Below are 21,760 nucleotides of genomic sequence, written 5' to 3' on the forward strand. Positions count from 1 at the left end.
GAAAGTAAAATAGATCAAATAATTTCAAAGAACACCATCTCAAAAAGAACCCCATCCAATTGCTGATTACCTAGATTGTTTTACTCATTTATTACATTAAACAATACTATTGATGAATTTGGTTAAAAACTGTTTTTTTTATATTAGTAAAAACAAAAACAGCATTCTTAATCTGTTTCTTGTAGCCTTCTTTGTTATTCTTATTTGTATTGTATTCTAATCTATAGCATATTATAATAAAAAATACAAAATTAAAATACAAAAATACAATTCTCTGATTGTTTATTGAAGGAATTAATATAAAGCGCTGCCTGTCTAAACGTTAATTTGCAAAATAAAATGTTTAAAATGTTGCTCCTTATCTTATTTCCAATATGGTATGTCTTTTTTTATTGTGAAAGAGCTTCAACTTTATATCATACATTCTACTTTCTTTTAGGTGGACCTTTACCAGAAATATATTTCACATCATCAGGTATGAATAATTACCCATACCATGTCATACTTTGTGACATGGTATGAGTATTCACCCATACCATGTCATACTTTGTGACATGATTTAACTGAAACTTTAGTGTGTAATAAAGAATGTAGAATTATTTACATTTTTTACGCAAAAAGTGTTGCTTTAAACTACATTGTCATTATTCAGTCTACAATCCTTTATGAGGAATATTTCAGCCCAGAGCTGCAATTTAACCAGGACTACATGATTCAAAGGCAAACATGTTACTTGGGAAGCTGGGATGAAATCTGTTTAAACCATATGGTACTCTCATATTTAAAACTGCTATGTATAATATATTATGTTTTGATCAGAATATCTTTTTTTTTGTAGATATAACAACTAAAGATTTTATACATGTAGCTACCAACATGTATGATCAGTTTGAAAACCTAGCAGAATATCTTGGATTCAAGCAGGAAGATATTGAATCCTTCCATGTCAATTCAAATGGCAAAATAGATGCAACTTTAGAGATGCTGAACTCCTGGTACAAGACAGTTCAAGTTACTGAATCCAGGCGTTCACAACTTTGTAGAGCTGTCAGGATAGCAGGTCGGCATGATTTGGCTGATGAAATTGAAAGTAAGTGACACATTACAGGTTAGGTTACTTCCCTCAAACCTTTAAACTGACTATTCCATAACTTTAAGGGGAAGATTTGTTAAGAGACAGCTGCAGTAAAAGTTTTAAAAAATCCAACAACACAATATTATCCTTGATTTTAAAATTAAACATATACAAATTAAGCTAACTAACAATATGAGAACAAATTAAACAAATGAATATAGTATACCATATAAGTCCATTTCTCCTGTCTCATGAAGGAAGAGGATTATCAACAATGGATTAACATATATACATTATTTTCATTTCAGAACTAATGAGCCTATTTTAATTTTGCAAAAATACTGAATACACAATATGTATACAACATTTTTTATTAATTTCAGATCTAGCTTTAATGTATTAGTTGTATTTTATTGTTTAAATAATAAAATGTAGAACTGTATGTGCTTAATAAACTGTATAACTAATACTTATTTTATTTCTGAGTAGAAATAGACATCCCTTATGCTATATCTGCTCGTGGTAAAGAAGTTGAAAAAGCTTACATTGAAGCATTGAAAGAAGGTCAAGTTGAAGTGAATCTTGGAATGGTTAAAGTGATTGGTCAGGAAGGTGTGGGCAAAACTTGCCTGATCAATGCTTGTCTTGGAAAGAAGTAAGTATAAGTTAAGCTTAGAAATAATGATAATAGTAGTTATAGTATTGTAACATTTTATCTGCCTGGATGAGGTATTTTCAAGTTTGAGTTAATTGGTATCTGGTAATAGTCTGGTATCTTTGGAGGATCAAACTGTACTGCCTACCATGTGGGTTTCTCCCTTCAAATCTTACCATACCTATCCACCAATCAGCAGTCTCACAACAGGACTGTTCCATAAATAAAGTGGTGTCAAAGTCTTAAGGCCCATTTAAACTACAACAATAGTGATCGACGATAAATAGATAAGCATGAATGTCTCATACATAAAACAAAAGAAATTAGAGAAGTTTTTGATTTATGCTGTTTTTGAAAATCCTATCAAATGACAAAAACAACAAAAAATCATTGTATTGTCACAATATTATTGCTCTTACTAATCATGACGTCATTTTTAATCATTGTATTGTCACAGTATTATTGCTCTTACTAATTATGACGTCATTTGTTTGGACGTGTGAAAGGAAGCAAAGATGGTTATCCTTTAGTTTTGCATTTTATATATATTTTGTTTTATGTATGAACAATGCATATTTATCTATCATTGATCGTTATCATCCTAGTGTAAATGGGCCTTTACATAGCGGTACCAAATTCGCTACAGCATAAACTTCAGAAAAACTTCAATCAGTGTATCTAATAATAAATGTTTTAATATATACAATGCTTTTACCTTTATATCTAATCATTAAAATGTTTTTGGATCTAATTAATAGCTTGACCACATTTTTCATAATATTAGGAAAGCTATACCGATTCAAATTAAATAATTAAATTTCAGTATATCACCGGGCGGTTTAGAATTAATGTTCTTTGCCTGATGTGTTTATATATAATATATTATATATACTTATGTGTTCTTTATCTGAAATATTCAAACAAACATACCAACAAGCAAATTGCAATTTTGATAATTTTATTTAACATGTATTGATATTATTCAATTTAAAATGTAAAACAACTTTATCTAAATTCATACTTGGATAATCTTTTTGTATAAATTATATTTCAGTTTTAACAAAGAGCATTTAATAACAGATGGTATTGCCGTGATTAAAACAGTAGAAACAAAGGCTGAAGAACAAAATAACTGGACAGAGGATCTTACAGATGATTGTGGTAAAAATGAATAAATTAAAGAATCATCATCATTAACCTCATCAAAGTATACAAGCCAAATGAAGGGGGATAGATCATAAAGTCAGTCCATTTTAAGTGTGGCATTGCATGTGTTTAATATTAGTGTTTATATACTGTAATTCACCAAGTTAGTCCATTTAAAGTGTGGCATTGTGTTTAATAGAAGAGCCAACAACAACATCGGCAAGGGTTCGAGGCCGACTCGCTCCTAGTTCTGGTGGTGGAACAAGTCTTCTCGGATAAGGACTATAAACCGTAGGTCCAGTGTACACAGTTATAACCTGTGTGTACTTTAAAGAACCCAGTTCATTATTCGAAAAAGAGTAGGGGGTTACCCCGGTGAACTGGTTCACAAAATAGCCTCTGTATCAGGGGGATTACCACCTATCTGATAGGACAGTGATTAATTCACTATTGGTAATCCTTGGCCACAGTGCCTAAAGACATAAAATAAATAAATAAAATAAAATAATATTAGTGTTTATATACTGTAATTCACCAAGTTAGTCCATTTAAAGTGTGGCATTGTGTTTAATATTAGTGTTTATATACTGTAATTCACCAAGTAAGTCCATTTAAAGTGTGGCATTGTGTTTAATATTAGTGTTTATATACTGTAATTCACCAAGTTAGTCCATTTAAAGTGTGGCATTGTGTTTAATATTAGTGTTTATATACTGTAATTCACCAAGTAAGTCCATTTAAAGTGTGGCATTGTGTTTAATATTAGTGTTTATATACTGTAATTCACCAAGTCAGTCCATTTAAAGTGTGGCATTGTGTTTAATATTAGTGTTTATATACTGTAATTCACCAAGTCAGTCCATTTAAAGTGTGGCATTGTGTTTAATATTAGTGTTTATATACTGTAATTCACCAAGTCAGTCCATTTAAAGTGTGGCATTGTGTTTAATATTAGTGTTTATATACTGTAATTCACCAAGTCAGTCCATTTAAAGTGTGGCATTGTGTTTAATAGTAGTGTTCATATACTGTAATTCACCAAGTTAGTCCATTTAAAGTGTGGCATTGTGTTTAATATTAGTGTTTATATACTGTAATTCACCAAGTCAGTCCATTTAAAGTGTGGCATTGTGTTTAATATTAGTGTTTATATACTGTAATTCACCAAGTTAGTCCATTTAAAGTGTGGCATTGTGTTTAATAGTAGTGTTCATATACTGTAATTCACCAAGTAAGTCCATTTAAAGTGTGGCATTGTGTTTAATATTAGTGTTCATATACTGTAATTCACCAAGTTAGTCCATTTAAAGTGTGGCATTGTGTTTAATAGTAGTGTTTATATACTGTAATTCACCGAGTCAGTCCATTTTAAGTGTGGCATTGTGTTTAATATTAGTGTTCATATACTGTAATTCACCAAGTCAGTCCATTTAAAGTGTGGCATTGTGTTTAATATTAGTGTTTATATACTGTAATTCACCAAGTCAGTCCATTTAAAGTGTGGCATTGTGTTTAATATTAGTGTTTATATACTGTCATTCACCAAGTCAGTCCATTTAAAGTGTGGCATTGTGTTTAATATTAGTGTTCATATACTGTCATTCACCAAGTCAGTCCATTTAAAGTGTGGCATTGTGTTTAATATTAGTGTTTATATACTGTAATTCACCAAGTCAGTCCATTTAAAGTGTGGCATTGTGTTTAATATTAGTGTTTATATACTGTAATTCACCAAGTTAGTCCATTTAAAGTGTGGCATTGTGTTTAATATTAGTGTTTATATACTGTAATTCACCAAGTAAGTCCATTTAAAGTGTGGCATTGTGTTTAATATTAGTGTTTATATACTGTAATTCACCAAGTAAGTCCATTTAAAGTGTGGCATTGTGTTTAATAGTAGTGTTCATATACTGTAATTCACCAAGTCAGTCCATTTAAAGTGTGGCATTGTGTTTAATATTAGTGTTTATATAATGTAATTCACCAAGTCAGTCCATTTAAAGTGTGGCATTGTGTTTAATATTAGTGTTTATATACTGTAATTCACCAAGTCAGTCCATTTAAAGTGTGGCATTGTGTTTAATATTAGTGTTTATATACTGTAATTCACCAAGTCAGTCCATTTAAAGTGTGGCATTGTGTTTAATATTAGTGTTTATATACTGTAATTCACCAAGTTAGTCCATTTAAAGTGTGGCATTGTGTTTAATATTAGTGTTTATATACTGTAATTCACCAAGTAAGTCCATTTAAAGTGTGGCATTGTGTTTAATAGTAGTGTTCATATACTGTAATTCACCAAGTCAGTCCATTTAAAGTGTGGCATTGTGTTTAATATTAGTGTTTATATACTGTAATTCACCAAGTCAGTCCATTTAAAGTGTGGCATTGTGTTTAATATTAGTGTTTATATACTGTAATTCACCAAGTCAGTCCATTTAAAGTGTGGCATTGTGTTTAATATTAGTGTTTATATACTGTAATTCACCAAGTTCAATTTTCAGGAATAAATCATACTATTTCCTTAATGAAACTAATTAATTTAATTAACAATGGCTCTAACAAACTTTTCCTAAAAAACTAAAATTGATTAAGCAACATTGTAAGAAATCCATCACTTAAATATCTCCTTAATATTCAGTAAAATATAAATAGTTATTAGTGAGAAACTGAAAACTAAATGATAGCACATATTGTTATTAAAGGCAGAACAATTTGTGTATTTGTAACTTGGAATATAGAAGTTTTTAAACCATTATAATACAGTATAACATGAATTGTTTGTATGTTTCTTTTCTTTTCAATTTCAACAAGGAATTTAAAACGTGATTAAAATAACTATTAATTTGATACAACCACACTTAAGTGTTAAAATAATAATGATAATACAGTCTTTTCAAAATGTGGATTAAGCTTGTTTCATGTTTTTGAGAAAATAAAGTTGAATATTTTTTACTTTGTAAAGAGTTCCACAACTTGCTATATTGTAAAGCCTCAAAATAAGATTTTATTAATAGACAATTACATAATAGAAACTGCTATTCATTTTCAGGAAATCCAATTGAATTGTATAGAAGACTTGCTGAAGAAAATATCAGTAAATCAATAGAAGATAATAAAGAAGGTGTAGCAACAGCAAGTAAGCCTCACAGCTCAACTGAAAAGGTATGTACACACTATAAGAAAAGGTATGTACACACTATAACAAAAGGTGTGTACACACTATAACAAAAGGTATGTACACACTATAAGAAAAGGTATGTACACACTATAACAAAAGGTGTGTACACACTATAACAAAAGGTGTGTACACACTATAACAAAAGGTGTGTACACACTATAACAAAAGGTGTGTACACACTATAACAAAAGGTGTGTACACACTATAACAAAAGGTATGTACACACTATAACAAAAGGTATGTACACACTATAACAAAAGGTATGTACACACTATAACAAAAGGTGTGTACACACTATAACAAAAGGTGTGTACACACTATAGCAAAAGGTGTGTACACACTAAAACAAAAGGTGTGTACACACTATAACAAAAGGTGTGTACACACTATAACAAAAGGTGTGTACACACTATAACAAAAGGTGTGTACACACTATAACAAAAGGTGTGTACACACTATAACAAAAGGTGTGTACACACTATAACAAAAGGTGTGTACACACTATAACAAAAGGTATGTACACACTATAACAAAAGGTGTGTACACACTATAACAAAAGGTATGTACACACTATAACAAAAGGTGTGTACACACTATAACAAAAGGTGTGTACACACTGTAACAAAAGGTGTGTACACACTGTAACAAAAGGTGTGTACACACTGTAACAAAAGGTACGTACACACTATAACAAAAGGTACGTACACACTATAACAAAAGGTACGTACACACTATAACAAAAGGTACGTACACACTATAACAATAGGTATGTACACAATATAACAATAGGTACGTACACACTATAACAAAAGATACGTACACACTATAACAAAAGGTACGTACACACTATAACAATAGGTACGTACACAATATAACAATAGGTACGTACACAATATAACAAAAGGTACGTACACAATATAACAAAAGGTACGTACACAATATAACAAAAGGTACGTACACACTATAACAAAAGGTACGTACACACTATAACAAAAGGTACGTACACACTATAACAAAAGGTACGTACACACTATAACAATAGGTACGTACACAATATAACAATAGGTACGTACACAATATAACAATAGGTACGTACACAATATAACAAAAGGTACGTACACAATATAACAAAAGGTACGTACACACTATAACAAAAGGTATGTACACACTATAACAAAAGGTATGTACACACTATAACAAAAGCTGTGTCATTGACGCGATTATTTGTCCATTGGTAAACACATTTTTATGTATTATTATTCTGAAAATAATTGAACTGTAAACATAATTCTTTTGAGTATTTGTTTATTTACATATCATTCCATCAGATCAACTATTTTTTATTTCCATTACATCCAACCAAACATGTAAGAAATGTAGTTAAAATACCGTACTATCTAGCGCGTACGACCATACGCGGTAGATTGTTTACTCAAAAATCATCGAACGGTCCTTACATTATTCAGGGAGTTGTAAAATCAACTCCCTGCACTATTCAACCTTGTTTTTGTAGTTGAGCCTCTCATGGCCTGAGATTTTTTTGTCTTCCTACGCCAAGATAATATAGTTCTACAAGCCATGTGCTTTTTTCTCTGAGAAATATTTATTATAAGTGCCAAAAAAATCGATATGAAGCCTTTATTATTCAATTCTTTTAAAGAAAAATCACACATACCATAAAGAAGGTTCATTTATTTATTACAACGTTCGTGGCTAAAAACGATCATTTTCGGCAATGTTTAGACCCTATATTTCAAAAACTACAACAAGTCAGATTTTCGTAATTCTTTCTTTATTGGAATATTGAAACAAAATACCAACAGATAATGTTTAAATTGGTTGAAAAATAACAACTTTTAATTTTGCATCGTTATCCCTGCTAATAAAGTGTCATTTCCGGCGAACTAGAAAGGTGCCATTTATCATGGATTTTGCGTGCGAGAGTGCCATTTCCGGCCATCTAAGTGTGTTCTGTAACAAAATTCGCTTCGCCACAACCCCCACCATGGAGGGGGGGGGGGAGGCTGTGGCTCAAATACTCAATGTCTGATGTGCCCTTTTTATCGCCGGACCCCCCCTCTCAAAAATGTCTGGATCCGCCCCAGAAAAGGTACGTACACACTGTAACAAAAGGTATGCACACACTATAACAAAAGGTGTGTACACACTATAACAAAAGGTGTGTACACAATATCACAAAAGGTGTGTACACAATATCACAAAAGGTGTGTACACACTATAACAAAAGGTATGTACACACTATAACAAAAGGTGTGTACACACTATAACAAAAGGTATGTACACACTATAACAAAAGGTATGTACACACTACAAGAAAAGGTATGTACACACTATAACAAAAGGTATGTACACACTATAACAAAAGGTGTGTACACACTATAACAAAAGGTATGTACACACTATAACAAAAGGTGTGTACACACTATAACAAAAGGTGTGTACACACTATAACAAAAGGTGTGTACACACTATAACAAAAGGTGTGTACACACTATAACAAAAGGTATGTACACACTATAACAAAAGGTATGTACACACTATAACAAAAGGTATGTACACACTATAACAAAAGGTGTGTACACACTATAACAAAAGGTGTGTACACACTATAACAAAAGGTGTGTACACACTATAACAAAAGGTATGTACACACTATAACAAAAGGTGTGTACACACTATAATAAAAGGTGTGTACACACTATAACAAAAGGTGTGTACACACTATAACAAAAGGTGTGTACACACTATAACAAAAGGTGTGTACACACTATAACAAAAGGTGTGTACACACACACTATAACAAAAGGTGTGTACACACTATAACAGAAGGTATGTACACACTATAACAAAAAGTATGTACACACTATAACAAAAGGTGTGCACACACTATAACAAAAGGTGTGTACACACTATAACAAAAGGTATGTACACACTATAACAAAAGGTGTGTACACACTATAACAAAAGGTGTGTACACACTATAACAAAAGGTGTGTACACACTATAACAAAGGTGTGTACACAGTATAACAAAAGGTATGTACACACTATAACAAAAGGTATGTACACACTATAACAAAAGGTGTGTACACACTATAACAAAAGGTATGTACACACTATAACAAAAGGTGTATACACACTATAACAAAAGGTATGTACACACTATAACAAAAGGTGTGTACACACTATAACAAAAAGTATGAACACACTATAACAAAAGGTGTGTACACACTATAACAAAAGGTATGTACACATTATAACAAAAGGTGTGTACACACTATAACAAAAGGTGTGTACACACTATAACAAAAGGTGTGTACACATTATAACAAAAGGTATGTACACACTATAACAAAAGGTATGTACACACTATAACAAAAGGTACGTACACAATATAACAAAAGTTACGTACACACTATAACAATAGGTACGTACACAATATAACAAAAGGTACGTACACAATATAACAAAAGGTACGTACACAATATAACAATAGGTACGTACACAATATAACAAAAGGTACGTACACACTATAACAAAAGGTACGTACACACTATAACAATAGGTACGTACACACTATAACAATAGGTACGTACACAATATAACAATAGGTACGTACACAATATAACAATAGGTACGTACACAATATAACAAAAGGTACGTACACAATATAACAAAAGGTACGTACACACTATAACAAAAGGTACGTACACACTATAACAAAAGGTACGTACACACTATATCAAAAGGTACGTACACACTATAACAAAAGGTATGCACACACTATAACAAAAGGTGTGTACACACTATAACAAAAGGTGTGTACACAATATCACAAAAGGTGTGTACACACTATAACAAAAGGTGTGTACACACTATAACAAAAGGTATGTACACACTATAACAAAAGGTATGTACACACTATAACAAAAGGTATGTACACACTATAACAAAAGGTATGTACACACTATAACAAAAGGTATGTACACACTATAACAAAAGGTGTGTACACACACACTATAACAAAATGTGTGTACACACTATAACAGAAGGTATGTACACACTATAACAAAAAGTATGTACACACTATAACAAAAGGTGTGCACACACTATAACAAAAGGTGTGTACACACTATAAAAAAAGGTGTGTACACAATATCACAAAAGGTGTGTACACACTATAACAAAAGGTGTGTACACAATATAACAAAAGGTATGTACACACTATAACAAAAGGTATGTACACACTATAACAAAAGTTATGTACACACTATAACAAAAGGTGTGTACACACTATAACAAAAGGTATGTACACACTATAACAAAAGGATTGTACACACACACTATAACAAAAGGTGTGTACACACTATAACAAAAGGTATGTACACACTATAACAAAAGGTACGTACACACTATAACAAAAGGTACGCACACACTATAACAAAAGGTATGCACACACTATAACAAAAGGTGTGTACACACTATAACAAAAGGTGTGTACACAATATCACAAAAGGTGTGTACACACTATAACAAAAGGTATGTACACACTATAACAAAAGGTATGTACACACTATAACAAAGGGTATGTACACACTATAACAAAAGGTATGTACACACTATAACAAAAGGTGTGTACACAATATAACAATAGGTACGTACACAATATAACAAAAGGTACGTACACAATATAACAAAAGGTACGTACACAATATAACAATAGGTACGTACACAATATAACAATAGGTACGTACACAATATAACAATAGGTACGTACATAATATAACAAAAGGTACGTACACAATATAACAAAAGGTACGTACACACTATAACAAAAGGTATGTACACACTATAACAAAAGGTATGTACACACTATAACAAAAAGCACGTACACACTATAACAAAAGGTACGCACACACTATAACAAAAGGTGTGTACACAAAATCACAAAAGGTGTGTACACACTATAACAAAAGGTGTGTACACACTATAACAAAAGGTATGTACACACTATAACAAAAGGTATGTACACACTATAACAAAAGGTATGTACACACTATAACAAAAGGTGTGTACACACTATAACAAAAGGTATGTACACACTATAACAAAAGGTGTGTACACACACACTATAACAAAAGGTGTGTACACACTATAACAAAAGGTATGTACACACTATAACAAAAGGTATGTACACACTATAACAAAAGGTGTGTACACACTATAACAAAAGGTATGTACACACTATAACAAAAGGTATGTACACACTATAACAAAAGGTACGTACACACTATAACAAAAGGTATGCACACACTATAACAAAAGGTGTGTACACACTATAACAAAAGGTGTGTACACAATATCACAAAAGGTGTGTACACACTATAACAAAAGGTATGTACACACTATAACAAAAGGTATGTACACACTATAACAAAAGGTATGTACACACTATAACAAAAGGTATGTACACACTATAACAAAAGGTGTGTACACACACACTATAACAAAAGGTGTGTACACACTATAACAAAAGGTATGTACACACTATAACAAAAGGTATGTACACACTATAAGAAAAGGTATGTACACACTATAAGAAAAGGTATGTACACACTATAACAAAAGGTGTGTACACACACACTATAACAAAAGGTGTGTACACACTATAACAAAAGGTATGTACACACTATAACAAAAGGTATGTACACACTATAAGAAAAGGTATGTACACACTATAAGAAAAGGTATGTACACACTATAACAAAAGGTGTGTACACACACACTATAACAAAAGGTGTGTACACACTATAACAATAAGTATGTACACACTATAACAATAAGTATGTACACACTATAACAAAAGGTATGTACACACTATAACAAAAGGTATGTAAACAATATAACAAAAGGTGTGTACACACTATAACAAAAGGTGTGTACACACTATAACAAAAGGTGTGTACACACTATAAGAACATTCCCATACGAGGGGGCTATGCGAGCGAAGCGAGCTTCACTAGGCTGGGGGCCGTAATCAACATGTTTTAGCGTCATTTGAGGCCACTTTAATCAGATTTTGGGTAGTCGTATCACTTTTTTTCCATTTTTTATAATGCATAAATAAAATACTGCTACTACTAAAAAACGATGCGCGATGACTGTTTAAATCCATATTTTTCAATTTAAAAAATAAAAGTTCAAAATATGCCTATTTATCGGGTAAATTGTAGCATAGAAAATATACGCGAACGTAAAACGTACCCACAGACCAAGAGGTAGGCCTGTATTGTTTATTGCAGAGGCGTAGGCTGGTTGCTGTCTGGGGGTGCAAAAATAGTAAATGGGTGCCTTGGGCTGATCTGTAAGAAAATTTTGAAAAATAGAGCTGCTAGGTCCCTGGAAGTTGCAATTATACATAATTTTGATAGGCCTACTATGAAACGAAATTACAAGTCTACAGAACGAGACAACCGTGGTTGGGATGGAGCTAAGAAAATTTAGAAAAATAGAGTTGGAGATCCCGGAAATTGGACTTTTTATACTTCAAAACATGAAACAAAATATATAAGTCCCTATCATGGTTGTGACTGAGCTATGAAATGTTTGAAAAATAGAGCTGTTAGGTCCCGGAAAATGCACTTATTGTACTTCTAAATATGACCAGTTTTATGGTTGGGGCTGAGCTAAGAAAACTTTTAAAACTAGAGCTGCAGGTCTTTAAAAATTGCATCTTATACTTTGAAAACATCAGGCCTAGAGGCTGAATAAAAGTGGTCGCAAGCGTAGACCCTTTTCAGTCGGGTAAATCAGTTTATACCTCCCAAGCGTATGCGTGCATACCATCTGGACTTCCGAGTGGTGAGAAGTTTATGACATACAGGACATTGAAAATTTAATAACTTACAGTAAAAAAGTTAGCTATAATAAGATGTTGGCTAAGCAAAAATGGCATGTTTTTTTGTTTAGTAATGTATGAAATATTTATTTTAGGTGCCCCACGGTACACAGGGTTACTTGTAAATTAAAAAATTGGTGAACATACGAAAAATTAACATAATTCGTTTTTGCTTTAGCGTACGTTCTAGGTTCCCCGACGAGGAGGTTAGATTGTAGTAATTTAAAGCAAAAAATAGTAAAATTGGCTGCTAAGCCAGTGGGTTTTTGATTGAATGTAACCATTTATTTTGTCATTTTATATGTGACCAATTTATTTATTTTTTCATTTTTTTTTTCATCCTATATGTTTTTTTGTGGGACAATAGGACTACATCTATAATGAAATTGTTGTTAATATAAAGTTGCTTTCAAAAGACATCAGACCTCCCAAATCTCTCCCTAAAATACAATTTATTTTGGATTAACCAACAAAATATCCAAAGGTGTTAAAAAAAATGTTACTACTTTAATTTTAGTGTTCTTGGATTAGATGTATTTTTTTTATAAGTAAATATTATAGCACTTTATAAAGTCTTCCAATATTTCATTTTTCTAAGTTAGAAAGTCCAAAACTTCCTTATATGGTTATCTTCTAAATTATAATAATAATTAGAGCATAGCATTTCATATTTGTATAGAAGCCTTTACCAGTGACATTGCTTTAAATCTTAATTACTTCACAGATTCACTTTTTTATTTCTTGCCAGGAAAAGTCACGTCCAAATAATAGAGACAAAGGAATAACATTTTTTGGTATTAATTGGGAAACAATTCGTCAAAAGGTAAATTCCTTTTTCTGTAATCAGTTTATTGAATTTGGTGATTTACGAATTGATTTAGAAATAAATATTCATGTACATTTTGATAAAGTAAATATATGTTTTTTAGTTCAAAACCACCACAAACAGCAAAACCACCACAAACAGTGGTAAGTTCATTTTATTTTTCTAACAGCTATACAATGTCTAGTTAACTCAGTTCATCTAATAGATAAATTATGATTTTCTTCTACTTTATTTTTTATTTAATCATATTTTAGAGGTGAATACGGGAACACCTGCAAAAGCTAAAGATGTGAGTACTACAATATAGCATTTGTTGACTGTTCTATTTAACTCAACTCTGTCTCCTCAAAAAGAATAATCCATCTTTCTTTTAACTCACAAATTCATTACTTGTATACTGTTTAAAATGAGGAATTAAATCTATTATACTTTTAACATTAGCAGTGTTTAACTTTTCCTTATTCTATTAAGATCCAGCCAATGATAACCATTGACAGTAATTTGCTTTTGAATTGATATACTTACTTTTAACATGGTATATAACATTATACTGATATGAATGGTTCAGAAAGTAAAACATTTACCTCTATGTTATTTATATAATATTTGTTATTTTTATTTTTGTGTATCAGGTTAGCAAGAAGTCAACTGCAGAAGGTAAGTGTGTAATTAACTTAAATTCTTAATACGTTAATTGTGCAATTATAAAATAATGGAACATGCTGAGTGAATACTAATACCGTAATAGAATTAGTGAATGATAAAACTGTGATGAAGAAAATTAATAACGACACTTAAAACCATTTTGAATAAAAACTGTTTTCCACTCAGTATAATTAATGACAACATTTACAGATATCTTAATAATGTTTTCTCTCCTTGCAATGTTGCGTCAGTTGAGTCGATTATTGAACAAAACAAGGTTCTTTATTTTAAATTACCTTACTTACAGTTTGCCAAATGCGCACAACAAAGAATATCGATAAAATTACACCTAAATGTTGCAAAGGTGTTTATATTAAATTAGCTTTCAAATCATTTAAAACTTTTTTAGTCTTAAGGACCCTGTCCCTGATGTGTTCAGCTCTCGTGTTGTATATAAATTTAAATGTATGGGATGTAATTCCATGTATATTAGTGAAACCAATAGATTGTTATCAATGCGGTTGCGTGAACATTTCAGGGACAAGGCTTCTCACATTTTTCAACATCTGCAGGATTCAGAACGGTGTAAGGCCCTCGCTAAGGCGGAATGCTTCACCGTTCTGGGGTCTGCAGATTCCGCTTTCAAGCTTAAGGTCAAGGAAGTCCTCCACATCACGTGGAGTAAACCTTCATTGAACAAACAAATCTATTAAAACTTAGGCGTCACACTTCCCATATGATTGGTTTTTGCTTACATTCCTTGTTGTTTTATTATGCTAATTACTTACTTATTTACATACAACCTGTCCTATTGGTATATAAGCACTCTAGGCGTTGTTTACTGAGAATAGTTTCTCGAAACATGTCACATTTTAAGGCAGTTTGCCTTTTCATTAAATGCCTCTCTATAGTCATTTTAACTCGTAAGTTTGGTGGTATTATTCATGATTTATCTGACAATGATAAAGTTGATAAAATTAATAGTGAAAGTGTTTACTACAATGATCAAGATAGCCTTTCTACCCAAAGCAGAACCATTTTAATCACTTTTTACATCTTTTCTTGTCATTTTATGTTTAATAAGTTTTATCTTTAAAACATTTTAATTGCTACAGTATATAAGTTTATTATAAATTTATTTTTTATCCTATATAAATATCCTGTTTAATATTTTACTAAAATGAGAAAGAGGTAGATCACTATTTTTGTTTCCAATTGATCGATACTTTCTTGGGTTTTTTGCCTCTTTCATTTTGTATATAACTGAATCATCTTTTTTTTATACATTTACTGTATTATATCTCTAAAAAAAATATTTATATATAAAGTATCAGAAATTATAATGTTTTACTCAAATATGAATATGAAAGAAATAAATGTTTATTTGAATTGAATTGAATTGAATTATTCAAATTGTCATTTAAGTGCAATAATGTTAAAAACAAAAACCAAAAATTAGGGTGAGACCACGAAACACAACCAAAAAAATGAATGTAAAGATATAATGATAACGATAATGACAACAGAGAATTACCACAGAGAAGATGTCATTGATAATAGTAACATTTAGACAAATGATAATAGTTGTAGAGCTGATAATGATGAATATATTCAATGCCTATTATCTTTTTACATATATTTAGTCTATTTGATTTGTAAACCTTATTTATTAAAAATTTTTCCCGTTGATTATTAAAGGAACTGAAGATGCATCAATTAATGCACAACAATCGTTGGATAAAGATATTATTCAGGAAATTTTTTCAAAACAAGAAGTAAAACAGTCTCCTTTGGAAACTTTTAACATTTGGGATCATGGGGGACAGCTAATCTATCAAGGAATACATCAGGTAAGTTTAGAACATTTTGTATGTCTGTATGGTCTATTGTTTGTGTATTAACAGTTTTAATGCCTAATTATGGCAGTATCTTATCTGTATCACATGGATAGCATTCTGCTGTGTGTAGGTAGGTGGGAACATGCCCACTGTACAGATTTTTGTTTAGGCCTTCCATCTATCCTAATGTTAAGAGATTACCCAACAAACCTCTGTGTATCTCTTCACACACCCAGTCTATAAGTTTTGCAAGCTATCCATAGACTTCTCTCACTACATGTGAAGTGAATTTGAAGAGCTTTTTCTCTATTTAGCACTCTGAACTATTTCTAAAGTTTACTTTTCTTTATTCTAATATATTTGTATTCTATTCACATTATTTCTATATTGCTGTTTTAAGAGATAAGTATTTCTTTGATGATATGCGCTCTATATGTTCTGGATAATATTTATTGATTTTTAGAAAACACTGCATTCTATAACATCAGTAGGCTTTACTATCCTTGACAAATAGTTTATAATTATTTTGTATGCAGATCTTTGTGACATCGGAGGCAGTTTATGTTGCTGTCTTTGATTTAAGTAAAGACCTCGATGATCCTGCATTAGTAATAGATCCCAATGGGGTAAGTATTTTAGGGGTATTAGATTAGATTAGATGTTGCTGACAATCTCATTCATTGGTTAAAAGTAAAATGCTTTCATTGCATTGCAATGTAGCTGTGTCAAAGAATGTCATACTTACTTATATATATAGACTAGTGCTGTTCCACCGTACCACACCGATAATGTTAAAGAGTCGCTATCCAATCAAGTTTGAACATTACCATGAAAGCCCCAGTGGTCTAATGGTTAGGACATCTGCATATCAAGCAGAAGGTTCCGGGTTCGAGTCTTGGTTGGGGCGATTTTTTCTCATTCTCACAGATTTCCTCATCTTATCATTTCAAATTAATTAATTCAATTTCAGTATATCACCGGGTGGTTTCGAATTTATTCTGTGCCTGTAATGTTTATATATTTAAAAAAAAGTATCTCTTCAGAGATCCCGTTTCATGAATAAAATACTGAAAGATCAATTTGATCTCTGGTGCGTGTGCGTACAACTGAGGGTCTAGTGCTGTTCCGCCGTACCACGCCGAGAATGTTAAAGAGTCACTATCCAATCGAGTTTGAACAATACCATGAATGGTTAGTAAGACATCTGCATATCAGGCAGAAGGTTCCGGGTTCAAGTCTCGGTTGGGCCGACTTTTTTTTCATTCTCACAGATTTCCTCATCTTATCGTTTCAAATTAATTAATTCAATTTCAGTATATCACCGGCGGTTTAGAATTTATTCTGTGCCTGTAATGTTTATATATATGTATATAATAACCTAAAGTTGAAATTATACTATTTTTGTTTGGTACTAAAATAATATATAATTTCTCATAGATTTTTATAGAAAAATATTATTTAAATTTAATAAATTGTTTTTTAAAGCAAGAACGTGAACATCATTGGACAAATCGTCAGTTTTTACTGTCTTCGATCCTGTCAGTTTATTCCCATAGTCGTATATTGGGAGAGAATATTGAGAAGGAAGTAAATTTACCTGCTATCCTTGTTGTTGGCACACACAAGGCAAGTCTGGGAGAAACAGAAGAAGAACAAAATAAAGAGGTTAGTAATAATCTATAATAGGTTTGTGTTTACAGTTAATACAAAGCTTAAAATATTTGTCTTGGGCACATGTACCACAGTGGGTATAGTACATTGAAACTGTAGGACTAATAATCAATCAATTTACACAGTTTTAAATCCACCAAATGTAATTTAGCTTTTTGTGCAAATTAAGTTGACATGAAATAAAACAAGTGATTGTCAAATTTGAAATATATAAAGAATATACTTGATGAAAATGAAACATAGAAGAGGACATTTGGACTTTATTAATATTACTACATGTTAGCATTTTAAGGTTTTAAAATAAACTTTTGGAAAGAAAAATTAACAATTTTTTTTGTATGTTTAAATACGGTGCTGTTTTTATTGTCTTTTGTTTGTATATATTATGTAGTAGTGTTTAATTTTTGTTTATTCTAGGCCGAGGTGGTTTTACAGAAAGTTAAAGATTCCCTGAAAGGAAAACCATATGAAAAACATGTACTTGGATACTATGCTGTTGAAAACAGTAGAGAGACTACAGACAAGAGCTTTAGTGATCTGAAAGAAGTAATTCAAGATCTTATGAACCATTTAAAACGGTCTATTCCATTAAAGTGGATGCGTTTTAGATGTGAAATGTATAATCTGAGGAAGGACAAATTGATATGTTCTGCAGAAGAGGTATTTTATTATAATTTTTTTTTTAGGGAAAGCAAAACTTGTTCAATAATAAATATTGTGAAGGCAAAGCACCTTTCTTTAACAACACATTCAAGACTGTCTGCTCTTGAAAACAAATCACCAGATTCAATTCTATTATACTTGTACTTGGTGATGTTTATAAATTTCACCTTAACTATCCGGGCTATGTTCAATACATTAATAAACCAACTAACTCCCGTACCACTTTAGGTGCCTCGAATCATAACACAATATGTATGTTGCCGAAATACAGGCAATACTTTAATAATAAATTTAAGCCTGCTACAATTAAATACCGCTCCTGGACAAGAGATGCAATGGTCAGTGTACTATGACAACACTGACATAAATGCTAGTGTGACTGTCATCAATGGGCCCGTTTCTGCTGCCAACCCAAAATATACCGTATAAATATACCGTATAAATATACCGTATATATACCGTATATGAAATTCGTGCACCGTTTCCGCTGCACATACTTCGTGGGTGAGTTGTAAAAAAGTTGGCTTTCATTACCCAAAATGCATTTCGTGAGACGGAAGTATGGATTGACCTCGTGCAGTGAGGTTTTAACCTACCGGTACATGCTGAAAAAAACAAAACAATGATGGTTTCTCAAAACGTCGTAGCATTGCTTTCTATTTTAAATCTAATGAGCAGAAGTGGCAACGAATTTACACCGCACATACAAGCACAATCTAGAAATGTCACTATAAATAAACTCTGTTATTCAAATTGAGTTTATATATGCTATATTATCCTATATTGCCGTTTTAATTTCCATTTTCTATTATACAGTATTTTAACATGATTTTACATCACGTTGTTGTCGTGTAAGAACATTCGATTTATTGTAATTAAAATCTCGGTATCTCTTCTGTTGCCATGCAGTCTCCCCTCCCCCTCCCCCCCCCCCCCAACTTTCGCTTCCCCCCACAATTGAATTGCAAAAATAGTGATTTGTTCGGTCCACAGTGACATTTTGATCTGTTGCTTGCTTTTACACGTGTTTTTCAACTTTAAATGCAGCAGAAAAACCAAAACAAACGCGTCGCGCTCTGTTAGTTTTTGACCTCGTGTCATGAGTCGGGTCACATTTACGGTATATTTTGAGTGCAGCAGAAACGGGGAACGAAATATACGGTATATTTTGGAATATACCGTAAAATATCCACAAACGATGGGGATATTTATGCAGTATATATACCGCAAATATATACGGTATATTTTTTATGAGACCCATTTCTGCTGCCAAAAAATATACCGTATATAAAATATACCGTATATATACGGTATATTTTTGGCAGCAGAAACGGGGCCAATGAATACATCAAGCAATGCCTCAACAATGTGATCCCAATTAAACATAAGAAGTCATACTTACACAACAAACCTTGAATGTCTAAAAATATTGCAACATACGAAAAACAGCGTGCCTTTGCTAATAGCGTCTACAATCTCGTGAAACAAAAAGAAATTGAAAATTCAAATACTCTCTGAAAACTATATTTATTTACTGTCATTATATGCATGAATAGAGTAAGGGATGAATAGCATGAATAACAATTGTATTCATTTCATACTTGCCACTTGTCTGACAAACTTAGTATGCAGAGGGTGAACATGTTTAAAACAGAATTGATTTTGATACACTGTCAATAGTCATTTAGAAATGCTTTTAGAAATTTGCTTCTCACTTCAAGGTAAGTATGGCACGCACAATAGAATACCATTCACAAAAATATCCGAATACAAAATTCGAGCCAGATGTGGCTTGTGGTAAGGTATTGTATTTGACCTTGAGTGCACATCATTATTGTGTGGGTTACAAAAGCTTGTATATTTATTTAAATTTTAAACACATGCATTTTTGTTGATTTTAGGTTAAAAAAATGGCCAGACAAAACGGAATTGATGATGAAAGCCAACAGTTAATTATGCTTAATTTTCTGTACGACCTTGGTGACATCATCTACTTGCCTGATAATGAATTATTACGGAATCAAGTGGTGTTGGACCCAATGAGTCTTGTTCAGTTTGTTACAGCATTTGTGACAGTGGTTACACCTGATGAGTTTAAAGTAAGTGGGCTTATGTTGATCAACAAAACACTCATTCGTTCAGAAGTTGACAGATAAAAAAAATGCTAGATTGGTGAAACTTTTAATTAGTCTTAAACTTTCTCTAATTTATCTGTAAACCCCAACACAATCAAGTTTGTTTCATTTGACACAAATGTTCCAATTGTGGTAAAACATGTGATGAATCTATATATAGGAGTACTTTTAGAATGTGGTACGCAATGTCGATGCTGAAACATACCCACACACAGTAATATGATGCTGCTTTGCAGCAGGCTATCTCCATCTACAATAATTGTTTTGTGTATGATATAATTGTGAAGGTCAACCCAAATTCATCAAAGGTGTCAAAACAAAATTGGCTTTGTTTAAATTTGTTTCAATATTTGGAAGATTTTTTACTACATACATCACCACCATCATAATTTGCAGGTATAGCCCTCCAGTACACATATACAATAGCTTTGTCTACATTTTTTTTTTTATGCCAAAGCTTCATTACAGTATTTAAGAACCATTTGAGGGCACTTCCTAGATACAGGATACGAAAAGCAAGCATACCCTCTAGTTAAATTAATTATATTGGTTCTCATAAAAATTCTCTTCTTTCTCTTAACATTCATTCACTACTGGTTCATGGACACAAAAGTACATTTTGATTGTTTTGTTATTTTAGACACCTCAGTACCGTGAAGCCTTTAGAAACCTTGACAAAGGCATACTGGATGAGATGTTGTTAAAGAAATTGTGGGAGAAAAAGGGTATTGATAGTGAGAAATTTCAATACCTTGTTGACCTGATGATTCGATTTGGTTTCATTTGTGAGAGAACAACCTCCATCAGCCAAGCCAACACAGCAAGTACATCTACAGTAGGTTTTTTTTCTTAGCTTTTTTACACAAATTTATTTTACGACCAATATTTTATATGGTTTTTTTTAAAGAACAACCCTGTTGATGACATACCCTTACTTCTGAGAGGTAGTTTAAATAGGATATAAAGGAATTTTTGTAATTGATGAAAGCTGCTTACGTTTTGCCCCA

General features: G+C 31.9%; 1 protein-coding gene across 1 annotated transcript in view; it reads left to right on the forward strand.

Moving 5' to 3' along the window:
- LOC140044180 (uncharacterized) overlaps positions 1-21,760 on the forward strand; it is a 31,625-nt gene that overhangs the window by 1,461 nt on the left and 8,404 nt on the right. The window contains exons 3-17 of the mRNA XM_072088658.1: positions 440-475; positions 839-1,090; positions 1,565-1,730; positions 2,785-2,891; positions 5,929-6,041; positions 13,724-13,798; positions 13,905-13,944; positions 14,056-14,090; positions 14,434-14,458; positions 16,145-16,296; positions 16,821-16,910; positions 17,770-17,949; positions 18,373-18,615; positions 20,520-20,717; positions 21,394-21,588. Of these exons, the coding sequence (XP_071944759.1) occupies positions 440-475; positions 839-1,090; positions 1,565-1,730; positions 2,785-2,891; positions 5,929-6,041; positions 13,724-13,798; positions 13,905-13,944; positions 14,056-14,090; positions 14,434-14,458; positions 16,145-16,296; positions 16,821-16,910; positions 17,770-17,949; positions 18,373-18,615; positions 20,520-20,717; positions 21,394-21,588 (1,907 nt within the window). The remainder of the gene's footprint in view (positions 1-439; positions 476-838; positions 1,091-1,564; positions 1,731-2,784; positions 2,892-5,928; positions 6,042-13,723; positions 13,799-13,904; positions 13,945-14,055; positions 14,091-14,433; positions 14,459-16,144; positions 16,297-16,820; positions 16,911-17,769; positions 17,950-18,372; positions 18,616-20,519; positions 20,718-21,393; positions 21,589-21,760) is intronic.

Source organism: Antedon mediterranea, chromosome 3, assembly GCF_964355755.1.
Source record: "Antedon mediterranea chromosome 3, ecAntMedi1.1, whole genome shotgun sequence".
In the NCBI taxonomy this organism is placed as follows: domain Eukaryota; kingdom Metazoa; phylum Echinodermata; class Crinoidea; order Comatulida; family Antedonidae; genus Antedon; species Antedon mediterranea.